The sequence below is a fragment of the Formica exsecta genome, unplaced genomic scaffold (assembly GCF_003651465.1).
Source record: "Formica exsecta isolate Colony F162 unplaced genomic scaffold, ASM365146v1 scaffold120, whole genome shotgun sequence".
In the NCBI taxonomy this organism is placed as follows: Eukaryota; Metazoa; Arthropoda; class Insecta; order Hymenoptera; family Formicidae; genus Formica; species Formica exsecta.
In genome coordinates this window covers 3,153,777-3,176,110 of record NW_021848537.1, presented here as the reverse complement: position 1 = coordinate 3,176,110, position 22,334 = coordinate 3,153,777, and the positions used below count along the sequence as shown (strand labels likewise).

Sequence of the window (22,334 nt, the reverse complement as noted above, 5' to 3'; positions counted from 1 at the left end):
AAGAAAAAAACTCGGCCTCGCCATTTCTTGAAGTATTTCTCATTCTAGGCATTTCTCCCCCTCAGATGCACAATTTCAAATCTCCATTTACCAATTCTACTCTTCCAATTTTTCGAGATTGTCGCGTTATTGATTTCACATCCATTATTTCGAACACGCGAATTTCGAGAAGCCCAGAGATTCTTGCTGGTTAAAAAGCCCAGTCCTTTTTATAGAATATTTACAGAGTGAATATATATATATCTACATAAATATAATATAGGTGACATGCGAGATTACTTACGAACGGTGTACTCCCGCAAGGAGTGAGCGGCCGCGTGACAACCCTGAACGATCGCTCGGGCCCAGGCCGCCAGATCTCTTCGTGTTTCAGCTCGTAAATGATGCGTGATCACCCCGTCGATCGTGCCAACCCGAACCGCGAACGTCGCCCCGTGTTGAATCGAACCGCTACTGCTGCTCGCCGCTTCGTTCTGTCGCGTCGGGGAGGAAACCAGTCTGAAACCATTCAATTCGAGTTCGTTCTTGAAGACGTACATTATTGATCTCTATCGGTTACACAATTCGCATTATCGTCATTTCAAATCGAACGCGACGGTTCTCGCTCCTCCCGCGCATTAAATCGATAGTTTTCCGAAGGAAAATTGAAAATTCCACGAAGGGAGAGAGAGAGATTCTATCGCGAAAATCGCAACGCGCGGCTCTTCTGGAGTTTCGTGCCTGGGTAAAAAGCGGCGACTTTTATCGAAACGATCGAACCGCCTTGTAGCGAGTCACGGTATGGATTCATTCCCGTCGTCTCTTCATCCCTCTCTCCCGGCGGGTAGGTAGGTAAATTACCTCGTCATCCGGCTCGCCCCGCTCGTAAAATCGTCGCGGCTTTATTGCATGTGGGACGAAGCTGCAGCGTTCACCTGACACGGGTTCGGAACGCGTATCTCCCCAACCCCCTCTTTCGCCCCCCTCGATCTCCACGAATCCCATTCCCCTCTCCCACCCCAATCTGCCCGCTGACGAATGGTCCTGACGTTCGCGAGCCCGCGCGTTAGATTTATAGATTTTTCCGAGGGACACTGGCGAGCCCTCCAACCCCTCCTCTCTCTCTCTCTCTCTCTCTCTGTCTCTCTTTCTCCTCTCTTCCCCTCCTCTTTTTCTCGCCGAAAAAAAAGAGGAACAAAGAGCGATAGAAAGAACATTCCCCGTGCAATGGAGGACACAAAGAGGATGGAAAAAATGGCACACTTGGACTGGAAAAAATGCATACTCCCGGCATCATTCGACGTGCCTAATAGTCACCCTTTGTCCCTTCCTCCCCTTTCCTGAAACTTGTCTCGCGTCGATGTTAATAGTTGCCCATCGTATGGAGATGCAATGAACAAGACAGAGCATTTTCAACGTATTTACGAATGATCACTTTTGTATCATGTATCACATGTATTAATAATTGTAAAAGTTTTTATCTCTACACATTCTTAAAACTACGTTACTTAAAGCAATTGAAGGAGTTGGAAGAAATGTAAATCTGTCAAAGATATCTATTTGAAGAATGGACAAATGTGATATTCGAAATATTTAATTGTAAAAACATATATACATCTACTTTTCGTCCTTAGATTTTGCGGTTCTTTCATTCTTTTTATATTTATAGAAAATAATTCGTCCTTACATATTATTCGATCAAAATAGATCTTAAGATTGTGAAAAAAATTCTGATCGTTACATCGTTAATGTTCGAAATAATTCGATTTCACTCGACATAATGGATATTCATTGATCATTATCGCTAACGCGTATCACGAAGACGGTGAAGAAAAAAATAAAGCAGTGGAAGCGCGACGAAAGAAAATTCCGATAAGCGGGAGGAAGCTGGCGAGACAGCCGCAAACGGTAAATAAAAGCGTTAAACGAGAATGGATGCTCGTCGGCGGCCGTAATCCGACGAAAAAGCCCGCAGGAAGGAAAGAAAGTTTCCCTCGGGATAGCCGAATCACTTCCGGTTTGTCTCGCAGTAAAACTTCTTTAAGTCGGCCATTTCGCGCTCTCGCGTCGGGCCTGATACGGGCCCTTTCGACCGGAAGTAGAGCCTTCTGACGTTCCTGTTTCGCTTCTTTTACACGTCCTTCAGCTTCTTCGTCTTATGCCGTTTGAGGAAAAACTTTGAGGAAACAATGTCTGAATGTTTGGCGAAAAAAAAAATGATTAATAGCGACAATATAAAATTCGAGGAAAATTTCCTTTCGATGAAATATTGGTAAATCTCTCCGTTTATAAAAGTATCTTAATAATCTTTGGATATTAAAAAATTTTATGAATTGTAAGACCTAAAATATGTGTAAAGTTACATAATTAAACTTCCTGTAAGAAATTTTGCGACCAGATTAAATAAAAGTTGTAAAATAAGAGTACAAGAAAGTAAATAGCTAGACATCGTATCAAAATCAAGTTTGCCAAGCAATGAAAATATCTACTAATGTGAATTATATCATATTGACCTATATGATAATACCAGCAAATTTGTTTCTATTGTGATTAACTTAGTACTATCTGTATCGACTGCACAAACGTACTAATCAAATTTAATTACTAACTTGAGTTGCATTGTTTCATACTATTGGCTAAATGTACAAGAATAACAAATAAATATGTCTTAAATCGAATAAATAAACAATAATATGATACAAGATTTTAAAAAAACATTTTTAATTCTTCCATATATTCTTCCAATGTTTTATTACATAAAAATTAGCCACTTTAAAGAATTTTTAAAGTGGCTTTTTTAAAGAGTTAGCAAGTTTGTTTAGAAAAAAGAAAAGATATAAAAATATATTTTAAAATATATACACACACAAAGAATATCGATTCCTCAACAATGAAATAAACAGTATTTTTGTTCTCTTTTCTGGGATTTTTGTTTACGAGAAAATGATACTCGGAATGTCCTATATACATCCTGTATATAACGGACACGATAGAGAAACAGAGACGCGGGCTCGTAAGCTGCCACGGAACGAACGATCGATGCCTGTGTCCCGGGCTTTCGGGCCTTTTTCACTTAAAATTTAAACGAAGCTTAGCTGGATCACCGATCATTCAAACAGCGTGACTGCCTGACACCGCATTTAAGCCGCTCGAAAACGCCAGGCACTCGTAGTTAAAAAAAATGAACCTGACATTAATTCGCAACAATGACGCGTGGGGAAAAGTTTAACGGGATATAAAATAATGCTACGGGACCTTTCCGGCATGCTCAATACACATAATATTTGCTCTTCATAATATTTGCATTTTATTTTTCAACATATTTACAAAGAGAACTTTTGCATCATACATTAAACGGTAATAATTTTTACATATACGCGTAACGTTACGATATAAATTTTACATTTATTACAATTCTAAACATACAATAAAAAATGAATATTTTGCATATTGTTTGAATTCAAAGATAATTTTTTTTCGCCCTGTTTTCTGCAATTTCAAAATTTTCAATATTGTTTCGATAACTATGGATTAAAATTTTGAATGACTTGTACTCCGTTCGAAGGCAATTGAAAAATGAGATCTTTTTATCTTTATCCCAGTTTAATTATGTTAGAATTATGTCAGTTAAAACTTGTGCAAAAAATCAAATCAGGTCTTACCAAAAAGAATATATACCTAGGCTTTGATACAATCTTTATGAAACACTATACACATATAAAGGATATAATCAAAGAGGGATAGAAAAAGAAATATTTAAAAGAAAAGATCTGAAAAAGTAGGAGAAAAATATTGGAAACAGAAAGTAAATGTTAGAATTTAAAACCTCGGCTCTTCTCTCATTCGCAAAAGTTAAAGTTTAAATATAGTATTTTATGCATGATGTTGCTTTTTTTTAAGAATCTTCTTTTATTTTTTAAATTATGTTTTTATATTCATATATTAATTAATTTTCTAAATCAATAATTTCGATTGTATTTACGCATTATTCAATTTGTTTATTAATTCTAATATTAATTTATAAATTTTAAATCGTGAAACCGAACTATATAATATTTGCAAATTGTTGAATTTATTATACACATATGCGCAAACATAGACACACACATATACTTTAATATTTATTATTCTAATCAAAATTAACTCACTACATCCTAAAGAATGTATTTTCGCAATGTAATACATGTAAAAGCGTGCAATCAAAATGTCATTCAAATATCATTCTCGAAAATAATAACGATCGGCGACAGAAATAGCATAGGATATTAAATCACGGAGAATCCGATTAAAATCCGAGATCTCGTCATAACGAGTTTCGACTTTTGGCACGATTCTGTTGACACTCGCACTCAGTCGCAACAACTATATTTGTCGATTACCGTCATCGAGAAATTTACTGTTAGCAATCCCTGCAATGACAGCCATTCAACATATTGATACAAACTCGAGAGAAATGTATGCAGTTTTCTTCATTTTTCAAAAATAATAATATTAACCCTGAGTTTAACAAATAAAATTATTTACGTACTATTAACATTATTTGAACAATGTCGATTTTTCACAGAGTTATCGCCGTCCATAAAATCGAGTGCGCATGAATTGAGGAAAAGAAATAGATCGCGCGCGCGCTACTCTACTACACGCGTGACAGCGCGCGTACGCACAGCTGATTCATTCAAGTGAATCTACTGGTGCGCGAGTCACGCGAGTCGCGCGAGGTAACGCAAGTGCAGTTGACAAGCTCAGTCACATGGATCGCGTGACTTGTCGCCGCGAGCGGACTCGGTCGTGGCGCGCTCGTTGGTAAAAGAAACATATCGCGAGCGGACTTTTTTCTTAAAAATTAAGTCGAGATTGATATAGTCAAAATGGGAACATATATGTACATGTAAAAATCTTAAAATCTTAATTTTATTTATCAATAGATCTAATAAAATTAATAAAATGTGTCAATTTTATGTTCTTTTAAACTTTTATTTGTTACATACAAGTTTAAATGCTTTTTTGTGTACTTTAAAAGGCGGTTTATCTTAGAGAAAATTTGTTTTTATTGATTAATTAATATTATTCTCGCACAAAACACATGTAAACGACCGAAAAGCCAATTCTCGTCGACATTTCTTTGCTGGCATCTCGCATTTGTATGAAATGATTTACGCTGACAATTTATTCGCGATGGAAATAGAAATCGATATAAGAAGCAGTCTTACATGACTCGAACGAGACCAATCGGGGAATAAGAAGGAATGAGAAGAGGTGAAGGGAAAGACGTTAGGAGAGGATGCGCCACGGGCAAAATCCTGAACTCGTCCCGAATATCGTACTTCGATTGCACGTGCGATCGGAAACTGTCGACGACACCTTCGATAATTAATGTCTACCCCGGAGGATTTAATTGATCCAGTTCGCCGTTCGATTATCGAGATCTCATCTTTCATATCCCATTCCTCTTCTTCTTCCACCGTTTCCGCCTATCCCCTTTTTCAGTCGCTCTTATCTAGCCCTTATCCACTTAGTTTAACTTTATCTCTATGATCTTTAATTTACTATGGCGGACAATTATGAATCTTATTAAGCTAACGCGAAAACGACGAAGACGTGTTACGTTTAAGGACATAAAGGAAAATTTAAAGGATATATAAGATAAGAAGGATTCTAGATGCACATAACGATATTTAACAAACAAAATATAATTTTAAAAGCAAAATTTTATGAAAAAAATTATATGAAAAATGGATTTAATTATTGTCGAAATATATAAATAAATTATTAATATTGATTAATATTAATTTTTTAACCCAAAAATAAAATTGAAAAGTTGTCAAAATAAAACAATATCCAAAATATTTAGAAAATTCTTATAAAATATTTCAATAGTCTCTTTATATTTTATTTAAATAATATGCTCTCAAAATTACTCAAATCCCTTAGCGAAGTTGGGAAGATAAATGAAAACAAAACGAGATAAAATGTTTCAGCGATAAATAAATACTTAAATAAATTAAAAGTCAATTCGCCGCTAGTGAATTTTTCTTGCAGTGAGAGTTCTGTGACGCGGAAGATTCGATGAGTTACGAACGCTAGAAAATATTTCTCTCTGCGGAATGTCTGCCGCTTTTTTTCCAACGTTCGTTTTCCCTGCTCTTTGAACTGGCTTTTCTTCCGGCTGCCGCGGAAAGGCGACCGTTTGTCACCGGACATCGTGAAGAGAAGAGACTGAGGGGAGAACGTTGGAGAAAAACAGAATTTGTGTGCCACCGAGAGTTGAAAGAGGGAAACAGAAAGAAAGACAGAGAATGGAAATTGAGAAGAAAAGTAGACAGTGAAATTAGGTTAAATTATATTAGAGCAGATTTATTTCATCTTTCAGAGATGAAAATTTTCAAAATAATGAAAAATATATATATATATTTAATTATAATTTAGAATTAATTTAAAATATATACTTATATATAAAATTTTTAATATTTTGTGTATATATATATGTCGTAATACATGAAATATTTCGGCAGCGAATTATCAATAATATGGTATTCGCCTTGGCGGCGCGTTATTATTTACATCCTTCGATTCTGTTATCATTCGCACGACGACACTCGAGCAATAAAATAGCAATGCGAAACACTCCGTAAAATTCCTTTCTTAAACGCGATCGCGACAAGTAACAGGAAATAATTTGATAAGATTAATAATTAATTATCTTTTACATATTTTAAATAATACGTAATTATATTGCAACAATAAATCTCGAGGAGCGTAGTTCGCGTGATGTATACACATATAATCAAGAATCAAAGTGACAAGGATCAAAATTGTAAATTATTGTTTTGTCGCGATCTTTCTCTCCTTTTATAAGCAATAATTATTTCTTTAAAAATACTTAAAGTTCAATTATATTTCGTCCGATGTTTTATCGTTCGACTTTTCGACGATTTAAATATGATTCGGATTGAGAACGCGCAATGAAATAATCGAATCACATGTCCGAGTAATTAATGATATAAACTCCGAAATATTATCAATCGTTTATTAAATAAATAATTTAAAATACTTATATAATTTAATATTCCGCTTGTACATACGTCATAATACAAAAAATATTTCGGTAGCGAATTAAGACAATACCTAACATAGTATTTGGCTTTGGCGGCGTAAACATTGGCGCGCGTAAACATTGTTTATGTATCACGGCCTTGTTATCATTTATACAAAGGCACTTGAATAGAACTATAGTGGGGCGAGACGCTCAAATTCCTTTCTTACATGTTATCATTCGCGCGGCGATACTCGAGCAGTAAAGTAGTAAAATAAAAAGCGAATGAATACGCAACGTAAATCTGTAAGTGGAACAAAGCTATTTTTGTTCTCCTTTTGCAGCAATTGTCATTTTTATATATACTAGAACACTATAAGCGTGAGTAGTAGCGTCGCGATATCTCTTGCAATATTGGTTGGAGTGTAAGAATGTTAAGAGTTTCTTTTATATCTCGTGGAATGCTACTAACTTTAAATAAAAAACCGGAATTGCGAAAAAATTTACTTTTGAAATATTTAGAATTAATTTAAAATATATACTTATATATAAAATTTTTAATATTTTGTGTATATATATATGTCGTAATACATGAAATATTTCGGCAGCGAATTATCAATAATATGGTATTCGCCTTGGCGGCGCGTTATTATTTACATCCTTCGATTCTGTTATCATTCGCACGACGACACTCGAGCAATAAAATAGCAATGCGAAACACAAAAGACTTAATAGTAGATTGAACATGGATATAGCTATTGTGTATAAATTTCTATTTTTCAAGTCATTTCAAATTGTAATCAGTTTGCCCGTTTCTGTTAATTTTTTCGATACAAACATTATGGTTACGAATGAATATATTTTATTTATTAATTTTTAATTAATATAATTTTTGTTCTTTTTTGAAAAAGGCACTGAGGATATTAACATTAGTTTTTGTGGTTTCTTTTAAGAAATCATTTGCAGGTATTGGACATCCCGCCATTCTAGGTGCGTCCTGGATAGTTTTTAGAGATAGACTATTCTATATATATATAATAAAATACATGCGCAAATTAACATACTATTTCATAAAACTTTCATAATTCTTTATAAAAGTTTCATATTTATATATCGCTTACTATCGTACGTATCAGATATAAAATATTCCGCACAAAATAATAATTATATTTTAAACGCTGCTATAATTTGGACTTTATATTTGTATGTTACAGACAACGTAGCCTCAAGACCAACAACTCCGCTGTTGCGCATCAGTGCCGGTGAGTAACGAATTTTATTTTATTTCGAGTTAACGGATCTGTAGATATTATAGATGCAACTGTAGATTGTAGATTATAGATTGTAAATAGATCCGTTGCCTCAAAATGGATGGGCTAGAATAGATTAAATCCAATAACTTTCAATAGATCTTTTTAATATACATTAAAACATATTACAGATCTAATTTAAAGTATAAATTAAAACAAAAAGAATATAAGATATTTTTTTCAATTGATTTGAATTTATTTATAATGAAGAAGGCGCTAATAATTTTATTAATTATATGAAAAAGTAATAACTTATTTTTATGTTGCGCTGATTTTATTCTAATTTTTCATAGCCCATCCATCTATATTATTATATTAATGAAAGCTTGCTTTAATTTATGTAAAGCCAAATTATCGATTTATTAAAATAATATATAAGACACATAAATTAAAAATATTAGTTTCTATATTCTTTATTTTTAAAATATTCATAAACTTAAGAGCTTGTTTTTATATCAAAGAATCATTGATAAATTCGTGAAACTATATTTCAAACTTTATAAATATCACAAATATCGCTAATTTTTTTAATATTTAATAGAAAAATTATTGAATAAGTGTGAAGATTCGATGTTAAGCTAACGTTTAAATATTAGCTTTTCGTTCACGAAATTTGACGACTGCCTTCGACATTGCAGAATCGCGAGTAAATCATTCTGAATTTCATGATATGATTTTGATTTCATTGATATTTATGAATTTCATGTCGAGATTAAATATTCGTTAAATTAATTAATTAGCTACATTACGAAAACATTGCGTTCTTTTCACGTTCTTGGACGCGATCGCTGTCTTAGCTAAGGGGCCTTATCGCTGTCTCTCTCGTCAGATAAACGTTAGTAATGTTGCGTGGTTCGTACCGGCGAGGAGTCGAAACAATCTTCAACATGGAGAATTATTTCTTGTCGGTTCTTGCAAGATCTATCCGCGACGTCTAGTTCGATGTTCTGTTGAAAATTGGGGACGTTTGTTGCAGGATTGGAATTAAACCCAGGTTTTCCTGGCGATTTCTGAAAGCAATGGTTTCGGTAATAACTCAACGATGACTGCCACGCGCTTTTTCGAAAACGAATCAGAGAATTAATTTAAATAATATATTTGAAAGAAAGATATATTTCTTCCTCTTTATTATAGGATTGTTCTTGTCTTTGTCGGATATTAACCGACGTATTATCTGGCGGAGGGATTTTGATCTGGTCAAATCGTTGGGTCAGTTATCCTCCATTGAACGCGGCAACAACGCGATCTTTTTTTTAACGGTATCTTAAGACTTATAAAATTTTATCCTGTTTAGCTAATCCGCGTTTCCGCGAAACGGTATATATTATTCTCAATCGCGAAATTTGCATAAAATCACGCATTTGGAAATTAATCGAGCATTTTATATTCACAAATATCCTATATTACAGACGCGATTATAAAAACCGTTCCAAATGTCCGTCGAAATATTTTCGTTTAAGTATATAGTAATTATATCGTTCCTCCGATTATTCCAGAAATTACATGTACGTACATTGGAATCGAGTATTACGGTTATCGTCGATTTATTTATTCGTCGCGTTTTTTTCGTAAATTTTAAATCGCGGTTTGTCTTGTGATTTAATCGTTGATTTACATCGAAGCTTCATCTATATTTTTTCGGATATTTTCTTTAAAAATCTATGCAAAATGCGCCAATAGTCTAAATACTTTTTTCTACAATTGAAAAACGATCAATAACTTTATTAACAATTCTTTTAATCATAATTGTTTGCATTACGTAAAACTTAATAAGCTTTGTAATTGCATGTTGATCATTAATCATAAATATCGCATTAATCGTTTATCAGTTATATCTGATCTAATAAATTCTGCATTATATGAATATTTCGGATATTTTCGTGTAATAAATTATTTTGTATTACATTTTAAATTATATGTTATATTAAACTTTATATTATATTTTGTAATATATATTTGTAATATAATTAATTCTTGTTTTAAAATTTTTTGTAATATGTTGTATAATCATACAGTATATATTTTGTTATTATATATTATATACATCTTATATAACTCTTTGTATATTATATTTTTTATTTAACAAATTTGTAAAACCTATTTGTTAAAAGAAACTTATATATTAAAAGAAAATGAAAATAAAAATTTTTCCTCCTCGATGGTATCTTCACTAACGAAGGCATTTGCCGGGTGAGGAGGTTTGAGTACTCTAATGAACCTAAGAGCTATGCCGGCGGTAACATATAACGTTTTCGAGTGAAACAATTTTGATCGTCCTGACAATGAGACCGATTAATGACGTCATATACTCCATCTTGGTTATTAGAGGTACCTGAATTATTAGATGAAATTCGAATAAACGTTCGATTAATTAATCAGGGCAAAGAATCTTGTGCTTTAAAACCAAAATAGCAACAAAAACGGGAGATGCACTTATTAATCAAATTCTCCTAAAACCTATTTTCGATTAAACATATATTCAAGAAATCTATCCTACTATAATTTTCCCTTTAGTTTTGTCCGTAATCTTTTATTTTTTAAAGAGCTTTAATCATTAGCAACATTAATTAATTCTTTCTCGTTCATATGATTGCCCGGTAATAGGTATACTGTCAGGTTTTCACAAAATGTCATACGAAAAATCGTATAGATCGAGATATCTCTTGTAATATTGATTAAACAAAGTTAAAAGTTTCTTTTATATCTTGTGGGGATGCTACCCAAAAAATCTATTCTTTCCAATACTAGAATATATCTTTATACAATATACGAAAATTTGTGATTTCCGAAACGCGATGGTAACAGCGTTAATTAATTTTTTCACATACACACACGTATTTATAAAATTATTTAGATATTAACTCTAGTTACCCGTTTTGTCAAAATCAAATAAATTAAAATTATAAACACATACTTAATATTTGAACTATCGAATGCCCAACTCAACCATGACAGCCTTTTATTGATATGAAATAATACACAGTGTCGAGATAACTAAGCATCACGGAAAAGAAGCAACAATACTTGCGAGTATTGATTTAACATGCCTTTTTTAAGAGTGGACGTACATATATATATTTTATACATACATATGTTAAATGCTCTACTTATTCTTCCTCTTTTCGCTTTAATAACTTTAATTTTACTTTGCATCATTATTTCCATTGTAAAATATCATTCTAAAACTCAATTTTAATTCTTCAATATATGTATAATATTTACGACATCATCGACATTATTTTCAATTTCCTGAAAAGGTTCAACAATGATTATTAAATTCCTGGATAAATACGTGTCCGCGATTTAATAAGCAATACAACACCCCCATTTCCGGTCTCGATCAGGAATTCTGTTTACTTGCAATCTGCATAATTGCGCCAGGCCGGGACGAAAAACATAGCGCCGACGTCCGTTCTGCGGCAGCTAATTGAGGAATTAAAAATGAGAATGGGTGTCATTCTTTGTAGCAGCTAATTAGATCTGAATTACTCAGTGATGGAAGGGAGAGGGGAGGGCGGACGCGGGCGGAAGGAAATTAAAAATTATCTAGGTAGTTTAAGAGATGAATGCGCAGCACTCCTTGCATCGTCAGGTATTCCTTTAGTCGTTGCTCATCAGGCTCGCCGACGACGGGAAACTTTTAGAGCTAATTGATTTCCCGCCAAAGTCCCGGCTTGCATGTTGAATCACCTCGTAACAATCGGGCACTTAGCGGCAAATGGTGCCGCCTCGCAAGGTCTCTTTAGCCGATATTATATTCGCGATAAGAAATTGTTTACTTTATAGAACCATAAAAATTAGATTTCTTGTATGTATTCTTGTCGTAAAGTTTAAAATTGACGCGCCAGAAATATCTGACGATGCAAGAAATGCTGTGCATTTCTTTTATATAAATTATCTAGATGATATTTAATGTCTAATTTAAAGATGGTCGTGTTGTCCGCTTTTCTCGCGTCGTAATATGTGATATTCAGTTCCGATGCACCATGCATATGAGCACCATAAATATCATAAATCTACAACGGCGTGCAGAAAAAAAAATGACAGTGGTTTGAAAATTCCTGTTGAGCTGCGAGCTCTAATCTGAATTGATGGTCACGAAGCGAACCGTCGCCGATAATAAATAAGCGCGTGAGAAGAAAAAAAGTCTTTCCATTATATGTGTGCACCTAATCTGCACATCGAATATTGGAACGACCAATCTGTGGATGTTTACGAATACTACGAGCGTATTGGACGCCTCTCTATGTTAGGGAATATATATATTACTTTCCAGTGACATGAAATCCATCTAGAAATATTGAGAACTGCATTCAAATAAATGTAAACCTCATAAATTTATAAGTTTTAAATTAGAAAAATTGTTTAAATTTTTTTTATTAATCAAATCTTGGGTTTTTTTCTTAAATAATTAAAAGTTGCATATACAACACATGAATAGTGGATAATTAAAACACAATTGCACTGAAGAAACTTGTCGATAAAAAGACGGTGTCGAAAATTCCCATCCAAAATGCCGAACGAAAGAGATTAGACGAAGCCGCTCATCGTTCTTTATATGATACATCGATTATAGGATCATTTCTCGATAAAAATTTCGAATCGAATCTTGCTGTTCCATATCGATCGCTCACATGTATTACCCTGTAGACATTTATTTCGTGAGGCTTTTCGGATTTGACGGATTAGAGTTGAGCTTCTTCTAGAAGATATTAATGCAGGTCCAAAGAGGAAAGGCCAAGAAAGAAAAAAAAAGGAGCAAAGATGAGATGAAGGGAAGGGAGGAAGGGGCTAAGCGTAAAAATTGCAGATAGATAAGGGTGCTAAGGGCGCCATTCGTCTACCTCGCGGCTGACAGGCACGATAAAGTTTCTTTTACACTGAACTAACACTGGCTTAACGCACTTCTTCCAGGACGAGCAGTGCGGATAAGAATATCGCGGAAAAGCACCCTCAGCAAGTCCTAAACGCGACTTATTTTTATCGCTTATAACTTATCAATAATATATTAAAACAAGTTTATAAAGAAAGTCCATAGGAGAATAGAACAGGAAATAAATGGAAATAGACAGATCTTAATAGACAGATTTTAATAGACAATATATTAATTACATACAACTGGATAATTAATGTAGAGATATCATATTTTCCCGTAAGAATTTAATAAAACACGATTCGATAGAAAGAGAAAAAAAAAAAAGATCCGGAATTCTAATTTTATATAATATTTCCAACTAATTAGAATGCCATAGAAAAAAATATATATATACTTGTGCTATATTTTATTACGCCGTATATATATTTAAAAATAATTAATTTTTATTTAATCAATTTTAAAGCCTACAGCATGATTATCTTAAGTATTCGCTAATCGTAAAGGGAATACCAGTAAGTACGCGATAGTTAGTATAGTTGAAAGGAGGCGACAGCGGAAGGAAGAACGACCTGATTCCCGGTTAATTAATATCAAGTGATTAATTATCGGAGTCTGATAACCCTTGTCAAAGAAACCGTCGAGCGGAACACGATACGCGTGTGATCCGCGAATACGAATGCAGAGAAAGATATAGAATGCGCAGAGATGAAAAGGGTGATCGTAGGGAATGACATACACGTCAAGAGACAGACGAGACGTATCCTAAGAGCTTTGTATAGCTTTATTATCTTCTTTAGCTAGGACAAAAGACGCAAGGAAAATATAATATAAGATTACATACTTCTTCATTTCCCTTGTCTTTCCATCATTAAACAACTATGAGATGAAAGCCATTATTTTTCAAATAAAACCTTAAAGCATCTCAGCTTATTACCCATAAAATCCAATTAAATTAAGAATTTAAAGTCTTCTAGAGTATATAAAGTATTCTTTAATTGAAATATCGCACATGCGACACGCTGCAAAAAAAAAAAAAAGAACAGATCAATCAACCTAATGGAAGACTGAAATGTTCCGAAACGTGAATAAGGTCTCGAAATAAGCCCCGGCGGCGGCTTGCGGTGTGCTTCGTGATCCGAGAAGATTGCACGGTCACGGTCCTTAAGTTTCGTAGGCGTCGTGCCGGGCCGTTAATTACGATCACCCGCTCGGTTAATCACCGCGTCGGACGCGGCGACAGTTTAAATGGCGGGCGACGGCGCGCGCCGTGTAAGCAAGACCGCGAAGCGAAGTTCTGCGGATGTAAATAATGAAGCGCCACGTTTTCTCGCGGATTAATGAACGTTGCTTTTGAGCAGCCAGTCCTTGAGAAAATGTCGCTATGAAAATCTTCACGTTGTCTCGCCATTATTCGCGTGACGCCGCCTATTCTCTCTCTAACGCTTTCCGGTGATTTAAACAGTTTATTAATGTTTTCTAAAAGACAAAGTTTAATCAATATTTCCAACAACGTCAATCGCGTAGCGATTTGAGGATTAGAAGCGGTAAATGGTATTATCGATGATTTATTTTCAGCGAACACAATATTTCCCTCTAAATATATTTCAATTTTTTAAGTTAAATTTCTATAATTAATATTAACATTGCTAATTATCCATAATAATATTTTTCTATTTTATCATTTTTTATACTTTCTCCATATGTTAGTTTCTAAATCATAAAGTAAAATGTAATATCTAGCAACATTATAAGGGTTGTTTACCAAAATTAATTATTATTTTCAAGCATTATTTTGGAGCATATAAATTCTATGGAATGGAAAGCCATTAGCCGATCCATTAATTATTCCATACGATTAATTATTCTATCGCAACACGGCGACGGTTTAAAGAAGCAAGAGATAATTCCTGGACGACGGCGACGCGAAAACGGTTTTGCTCGAGGAATTTCAAGTTAGTCGAGATTTAAAGTGGACTTTAACGTGTAGTTCGCGACACAAATTATCTCGAAGTCAGCTTTAAAACTAAAGCTCCTTTAAATTTTTTGTAAGCCGCTTTCCGCGATGCTGAGTCCCGTAAATGAGATTCACGATTGGAGCAGTAAATTGAAGCGGCGTTTCTGCAGAAAAGCAGTAACATTTTCAGAGAAATATCCGATTCGCGAAACATTTCGAGAGGAGCGACAAATACTTGACACTGTCTTGGAGAAATAAATTTTTTCTTGCGCTGCTTGCACGTCACACACGTATAATGATTATTTCAGATTACCAGAATAATGACGCAAAAATACGTACTGACCGAACTATTAATTTTTAATATTTCCCAGGAGATATATGAGTTTTTTTAAAGATTCGACAATCGAATATATCAATTTTTCGTGTATTGCAATAGCCGGATGGATCCGTCAATAATATCTCAGAACAAAACGTCTCGATTGCAACTAGAATCAATCTTGATACAACAACACACGCGATCTCTCGACCAACTCGCGTTCATCGCAATGCGAAGTTGAAGCTGAATAAACATCCGCATGCGAATAAATAAACCACGTTTAAATAAATCGATCGCACTCAAACGTATATTAATACGACGATGTTGCAGCGATCGCAATCCCTTCTCATTCGAGTGAGCAAATAAATAAATAAATAAAGCGGACAGGTAGATACGTAAACGTTCAGAGGGAACGAGACGTTGAAATCGATTGTACGTTGATATCGAGATGGGGAGATGAACGGAAATGGGTCGCGAGACGTCGTCATAAATATGAACAAAAATGCAGCGGAAACGACGCCATTCTATAAAGGTAACGTGATATTATGTCACCGAAGCAGCATTACTGATAGACGCGAAAGAGATAGAAAGAATCATTTGTTTAGATAAATAAACAAACGTTTAATTAAATTCATATGTATCGCTTTTCAGAGACACAACATTCCGGTTACTGTAATTTAATATTGTAAAAGCGCAAAAGAGAAAGAAGCGTTCTTATTTCATACAGCTTAATTACATTTCACGATTCAGATTGTGCGTGCACGTGTGTCCTATCAGTTTATAGAGAAAATATTACATTTTTCGAAATTTTCCCTTTCACCATGCAAAATTTTTGAAAAAAATATTTTGTATAAATTTTTGTATAAAATTCTTTGAATTGTAAATCTTTTATTGTTAGAGGCAATACCGTTTTTCCAAAAAATCCAAAATTACTTGTCCCGTGAAAAGTGAACACATATTTTTGATGATACAAATTAATATTATATTATATTAATATCTCTCTAACACAATCTAATCTGTATTACCGTCCTATTAATTTCAGCCTGTTATTGACAAATGCTCTGTCGAGATATTTGTTCACTCGGTTATTTACCAAGCCAGCAATCCGCCATGAAAACCGAAACCAATCGTGATTAGTGCGTGCAGCATGGCCGCAATGATTGCGAAAGGACGTTACGTGGAATTAATAAACGTTCGATCGATGCATTTGTTTAAACATCGGCTTACTCATTCGTGTAAAATCTCGTTATCTACATCCCGATGAAATTCTTGCTCATATTATATATTAACATTTCCGGATGTCAATGTATAACTTTCGAAAATAGACTTTATGATTGTTTACAGATATTCTCCGAAATAGTTTTCGTCCACTAGATTTGAACGATATATTTCTAAACCCTGAAAAGGACTGTTCTTTTGTTTTGTGAAAATACAGATAAATTGCTAAAATATAAAAAGTTTATTTTGTAAATTAAAATTGACAAAAGAGTTTGGTATTTTCCTTCTTTTTGTTTCTCTCGACAAATTTGACGTAGACGTTCCGCCGACACGATCCATTTCAACGAATTTGACGTTGAGAAACATTTTCCATCACGCGAAAATATGACATATAGAAAGATACTTCGGTCGGAAATATCGCCCGAGGTATCGTCATTCGAAAAAGGAATCCTCCTAACTTTGAATACAGAGAGAGAATATACACCTAGCATCGCTATCTATGAAATTCCGTTTTTATATGCAACTTCGGAGAAAAAGATACGACTCGTTGAGAAATAGTACGCATTTCCTCGAATACTATTTCGAGTCATGAAGGCTAATGAGTTTCCATGATTCGTCATGACACCCACGGATTACACGAAATAATCCGGAACAGCGCGACGAATAATTAGATGTTGAAAGCTCAAATTTACGCTCATCTGTACCACGGTTGAACGACGCGTTCGTGATTAGCATCGATGCGTCGACGTTGCATCGGCGATGATTGCAAAACGAATCGCCAGATGGATGAAACGATTTCGCGAGCCATGCACGTAACGAGCGTCGCAATGATGACATCACGCGGCCGGACGTGTAATAGTCTTAATTAAAATAGCGGTCTAACGAACATCACTAACCGCCGTAATCCGACGTGCTTCATTGATAATCCTCCGATCTTGTATAGTGGAGAGACCGCATCCTATGCTATGTATAAGCGTGTCCTTTTCGCGTGAATAAATTTTTGGGTCTACATGTGTGTGTGTGTGTGTGTGTGTGTGTGTGTGTGTGTGTGTGTGTCTGCTACTGAAGATATTGTGTAAAACCCCCCGTAGTCGCGCTTCATTGGGAGTAGCTTGTCACGCGGCGTCGCTTCTCCTCGCACGCGACATCGGTGAATTTTTCACGCTTAATTTCCCGTGTGCAAGCCCCGTGTGTACGACACACAGGGCGGTCTCACACCAACCGGCGTGAAATCGACGAGACGTACGTGCTACAATGTGACGCGGTTGTAGGGCTCGTTGGTGGCGGCGCGATACGTGGCCCGTTTCGCTCGCAAGCACGTTTCCGCTCTCTCACGTATCGTAGTCGATACGTCGGATTGTCGATACGATACGTGAATCGTCGCGTTAATGACCGCGATAGCGGATTGTTACGCCATTTTGGTCCATAAGCGGACGAGCACCGACGAGAATTGGGGCTGTTTCGATACAACGACGTTTGCATGGCGAATGTGGCAAGAAACGTTGAGAGACAAATGTGTTAAGATATTTCGGAAAGAACCGATATTGTGAATATTACGGTAAACGTTACAACAAAGTAACATGTCGAGGTCTTTCAGATTGCGTAGGGTATTTCAGAAGCATTTTGTTTTAATACTAGATTCTGTCTAAATTCAAGATGACCTTTTTTAATGAAAACGTCAAGGCGTTCATAATTTTCAAATTGCAAGCTATAAAAAAAAAAACCTTTCGCAAATTAAGCTATATATATGGAATTTAAATATAATTATATTCTTCAGTTAACTTTATGAGTTTACTTGAAAAATTTTAATTTAAAAGACTTAATTACCTAACAAAAAAAAAAAAAAATAGAAAAATTGGAAGAATAATAACCTCCCTTGATAATTTCGTTAAAAAAAATTAACTAGAGAATCTGCCATTAAAAAGTGAATGATAATATATAAAATAAGTTGAGAGCTGTTCTTCAAAATAATGCGTATACAATCAAAAAGTTTTATTTCAAGTTTTTCATATCTTGAGTATAAAAGTTTCAAGTATGAAGATAATATCTGAGAAAGCGTAGCGCTGGTCTCCTGCGACTGTTATAAAAGAAGAATTTGAAGAACGAGAGAAGGACGACCATATATTCTTGTTCAAAATTGTAAATATTGTAAAGGGCTCTCTCTCTCTCTCTCTCTCTCTCTCTCTCTTTTCTCTCTTACCGTGTCGCGATGAGGGGACAGGTAATGCTCGGCGAGGCCCAAGCTTCTGGACTCCAAGGCGCGCATTCGTACAGTCTGAGTTCTCGGCCTGAAACTGCGCCAAAGACACTGCGCCACCCGCCGGTGCAGCCGCCGGCGAGACCGAATCCACTTCCGGCTCCTCGCGAAGTGCTCGCGCTACTTCCGGCCCCGTCCTCGCTGCTCTCGCTACTGGCTCGTCCATTCTGCAAGCACACACACGGCAATAATGAATATTCAATTTCCAATCTTTGTGTCAAGGAAGAAAAACTTGAGGACGTAAATGCACCGCAGTTTCTCTCCTCAAGAAAATATTTAAAGAGTCAAGAGCTTTAACATTTAATAATTGATCTTTTCGAAGTCTTCTTGGAATTTGAAAAATTTTAAATTGAGCGCGATTGCAAAAGAGAAAAAGAAATAGAAACAAAAATATATATAGTATATCAATCATCTCACATTTCCAAATTTAAAACATTATTAATTTTCGTATAAAAAAAATTTCGAAAAATCGAAATAAAGTAAAGGGAGGAACTGAAAAAGTCAAGAAATTGTCGAGTAAGTAGTCGCGCGTGATCGATCATTTCTCCATTTTATATCTTAGCAGCACGATGTCAAGCGAAACGTGACGCTCGGTTATAATTACGTTATTGTGCGACGCCTTGACATTTACCTTGTTTGTGTTTTGACAACATGAGCAAAATTGGATGTTCTTCCATTTTAGACAATGGCATTGGTAAATTAAAAATAAGAAAAGATTTCACTTTGGGAAATTTTGAGGTTCATAAGTCGTACTAATAATAAGGGAATAATATATATGTGAAGAGAAAAGGCGTCGTTTTACGTAAATTATATTAAAAATTGTTGCAAAAAATATAAGATATGGGAAGAAAAGGAGAAGGGGCGAGATTTTTTAATATTTTATAATAACGCGGCGCGCACATCTTTGTACTATTTTTTTTTTTTTTTTTTATCTACTAACAAAAGATTTCACTTTGGGAAATTTTGAGGTTCATAAGTCGTACTAATAATAAGGGAATAATATATATGTGAAGAGAAAGGGCGTCGTTTTACGTAAATTATATTAAAAATTGTTGCAAAAAATATAAGATATGGGAAGAAAAGGAGAAGGGGCGAGATTTTTTAATATTTTATAATAACGCGGCCGCACATTTTTTTTTTTTTTTTTTTTTTTTTTTTTTATCTACTAACAAGCTACTCTACATATTTCCCAAAAGTTTCATTGAAATCAAAACTTCCCAGTTTGTTCCCTTGTTAGTAAGATCGCAATCCCGTTCAAGTCGCAGAGGAGCAACGTAAGAAGAACACATTAATCTTAAACGACTTCCTGCCCCTTTCTCTTGGCAAAAGAAGGATCAAACTTCGTCTCCTCGGCCTCCCTAAAGCTTCGCGGAAAAGTTGGCGTAAGTAGCGGCGTAAGGAGATACATCCCGTGTACAAGGAAAGACCGGAAGTTCTGACGAAGTCGGCTCTCAGCCGACGAACGACATCAGATCGGAAAGTTTATCCGGCAGATTAAAAAACTCTATGCGGGGCGACCGTCGAGCTAGTTCAACGTATATTTTATATGGAAAGGAAAATGTCGTTCGCCAAGCGCACGGTTGTTTTTATCAAATCAGCATCTTAATATACGAGCTACTAGAACCAAAAAAAAAGTGTCAAGCATTTAACTAAGATGCAAGCAGTCCTCGGGAAGATTCTATCGAGGGCTCTCGGGACTCGGAGATACGAGAATTATAAAATCCGAAGAAAATCGACAATATCTCGATAATTAAAAAAAAAAGAGGCAAAGTTAAAGCATTTAATGCGCCAGAATCGGAGAGAATCATCGCCTGTTCCTTTTTCCTTCGATCCGTTTCAGTGCTTCGCAGACATCACAATCGTCCGTTGGCGTCTTATCGCCGATTTTCTTCCGTGTCGCGGCAACCGTGAAATCGAGCGAAAAAAAGCAGAGAGGAGAGAAAGGGAGAGAGATGTCGCGCAATCTACGAGGAAGGGTATCAATGTGGAATGAGGCGAAAAAAGAGAAATATTAAACGAGAGCGAATGTCTAACGGGAGAAGGGAAAGGTCGATCGACCTCTGTGGGGTCGGAAAAGTTTGAAGGGCGCGAACAACGAGTCGTCTCCGAGAGAAGGAGGAGAGTTATCAAGGAGGGGTAAAAAGGGCGACGCTTCGTCCATTTTCATTCTACGGGAGCGCACCCCGACGAGGTTTCGCATCGTCGACGATTTCGCGCGGGGTCGGATAGATAATAAAGAAACGCCCGCGACAAAATTATCGGCCAGCAGACTAGCCTTTTGTTCCGGAATAAAGACGAACATCGAATTAAGTATAGATATTCTTGGCTCTCTTTGGATATTCCAACCTTCCGATATTCGAATTCGCGAATCCGATTATCGTACTCAGACATCTATGCGTGTAAAGGAGGATATCGGTATTCGTGTCTTTTTAGCGAAAACCTCGAACGCGCGTAGAGGGAAACGAATGTACAATGAAATTTTTACAGTCGCCAACAAAGGGAAGGGAAAGCAAAAAGTGTAGCTAAACAGGATGCGTACCATCTAGCCGGACAATATAACGAATCGAACCTAACGGCTCTGATCTGGCGTCTGGTTGCTCGCGTCCTAAAACAAGCGATAACCCGTGATGTACGAGTTTTTGCATCCTCCCCCCGCGCGCGTTTTTCACGCGTGCGATATCTCGTTCGCCGCTCCCGTATCTTCCCGCGTTTCTTCGTTCCACATTTCGGCGAAGCTAAATGGATGCATGGCATCCTAGCTTCTATCGTACGTGCCGATCTTCCAAAGTTCGTTCCCTCTTATTCCGTTTCATTACTCTCTTTTTTTAATCTAAATATATATACTCTCAGTCGAATAACTGTCCCTCGGTTTATCGGGATATTGTGTCTCCTTTTTCTTTTTTGCAACGTGATTTCCGCCCCCCTTTCGCCCTCGATGTTTCCGGAACCCGGGGTGGTATCGAACGCCGTATCCTCCCGAGCCACCGTAATACAAGTGTAATCGCGGCGATATTTTCGCGATCCATTAATCCCACCTGTACATTCATCGGGAAGCCAAGGATTAAAACAAGATTAAACGCAGAATATCTCTATCCGCTCGCGGGCTGTATAAGAGAGCTCAGCGCGAGATGGAAGAGATCCCGCGCGATCGCGTCCTAAATCATCTCAACTAATTTCCCGTAATCTTTATACCGGCAATAAAATAATAATTCCCCCCCGGTATAAGCGCGCAGGGGCGGCGAATTAATAACGAAACTAGGTATATCCCGCGATGTGGCGAGGATATCCCACTCTCTGCGTAGAAAATACTCTGCAAACAGTTCTTGTTTCGGTTAAGATTACAATGAAATACGGGAAAACCTTAATCAACCTTGTGCCCGCTTTTAGCCGG

General features: G+C 35.8%; 1 protein-coding gene across 2 annotated transcripts in view; it reads right to left on the bottom strand.

Moving 5' to 3' along the window:
• The window catches only part of LOC115243621 (beta-1-syntrophin), a 242,315-nt gene that overhangs the window by 5,521 nt on the left and 214,460 nt on the right, over window positions 1–22,334 (bottom strand). For both annotated transcript variants that reach the window (XM_029820758.1, XM_029820765.1), the window contains exons 6-7: window positions 18,887–19,110; window positions 284–498 (exon numbers count right to left, since the gene is read on the bottom strand). In XM_029820758.1, coding sequence (XP_029676618.1) covers window positions 284–498; window positions 18,887–19,110 — 439 coding nt within the window. The remainder of the gene's footprint in view (window positions 1–283; window positions 499–18,886; window positions 19,111–22,334) is intronic.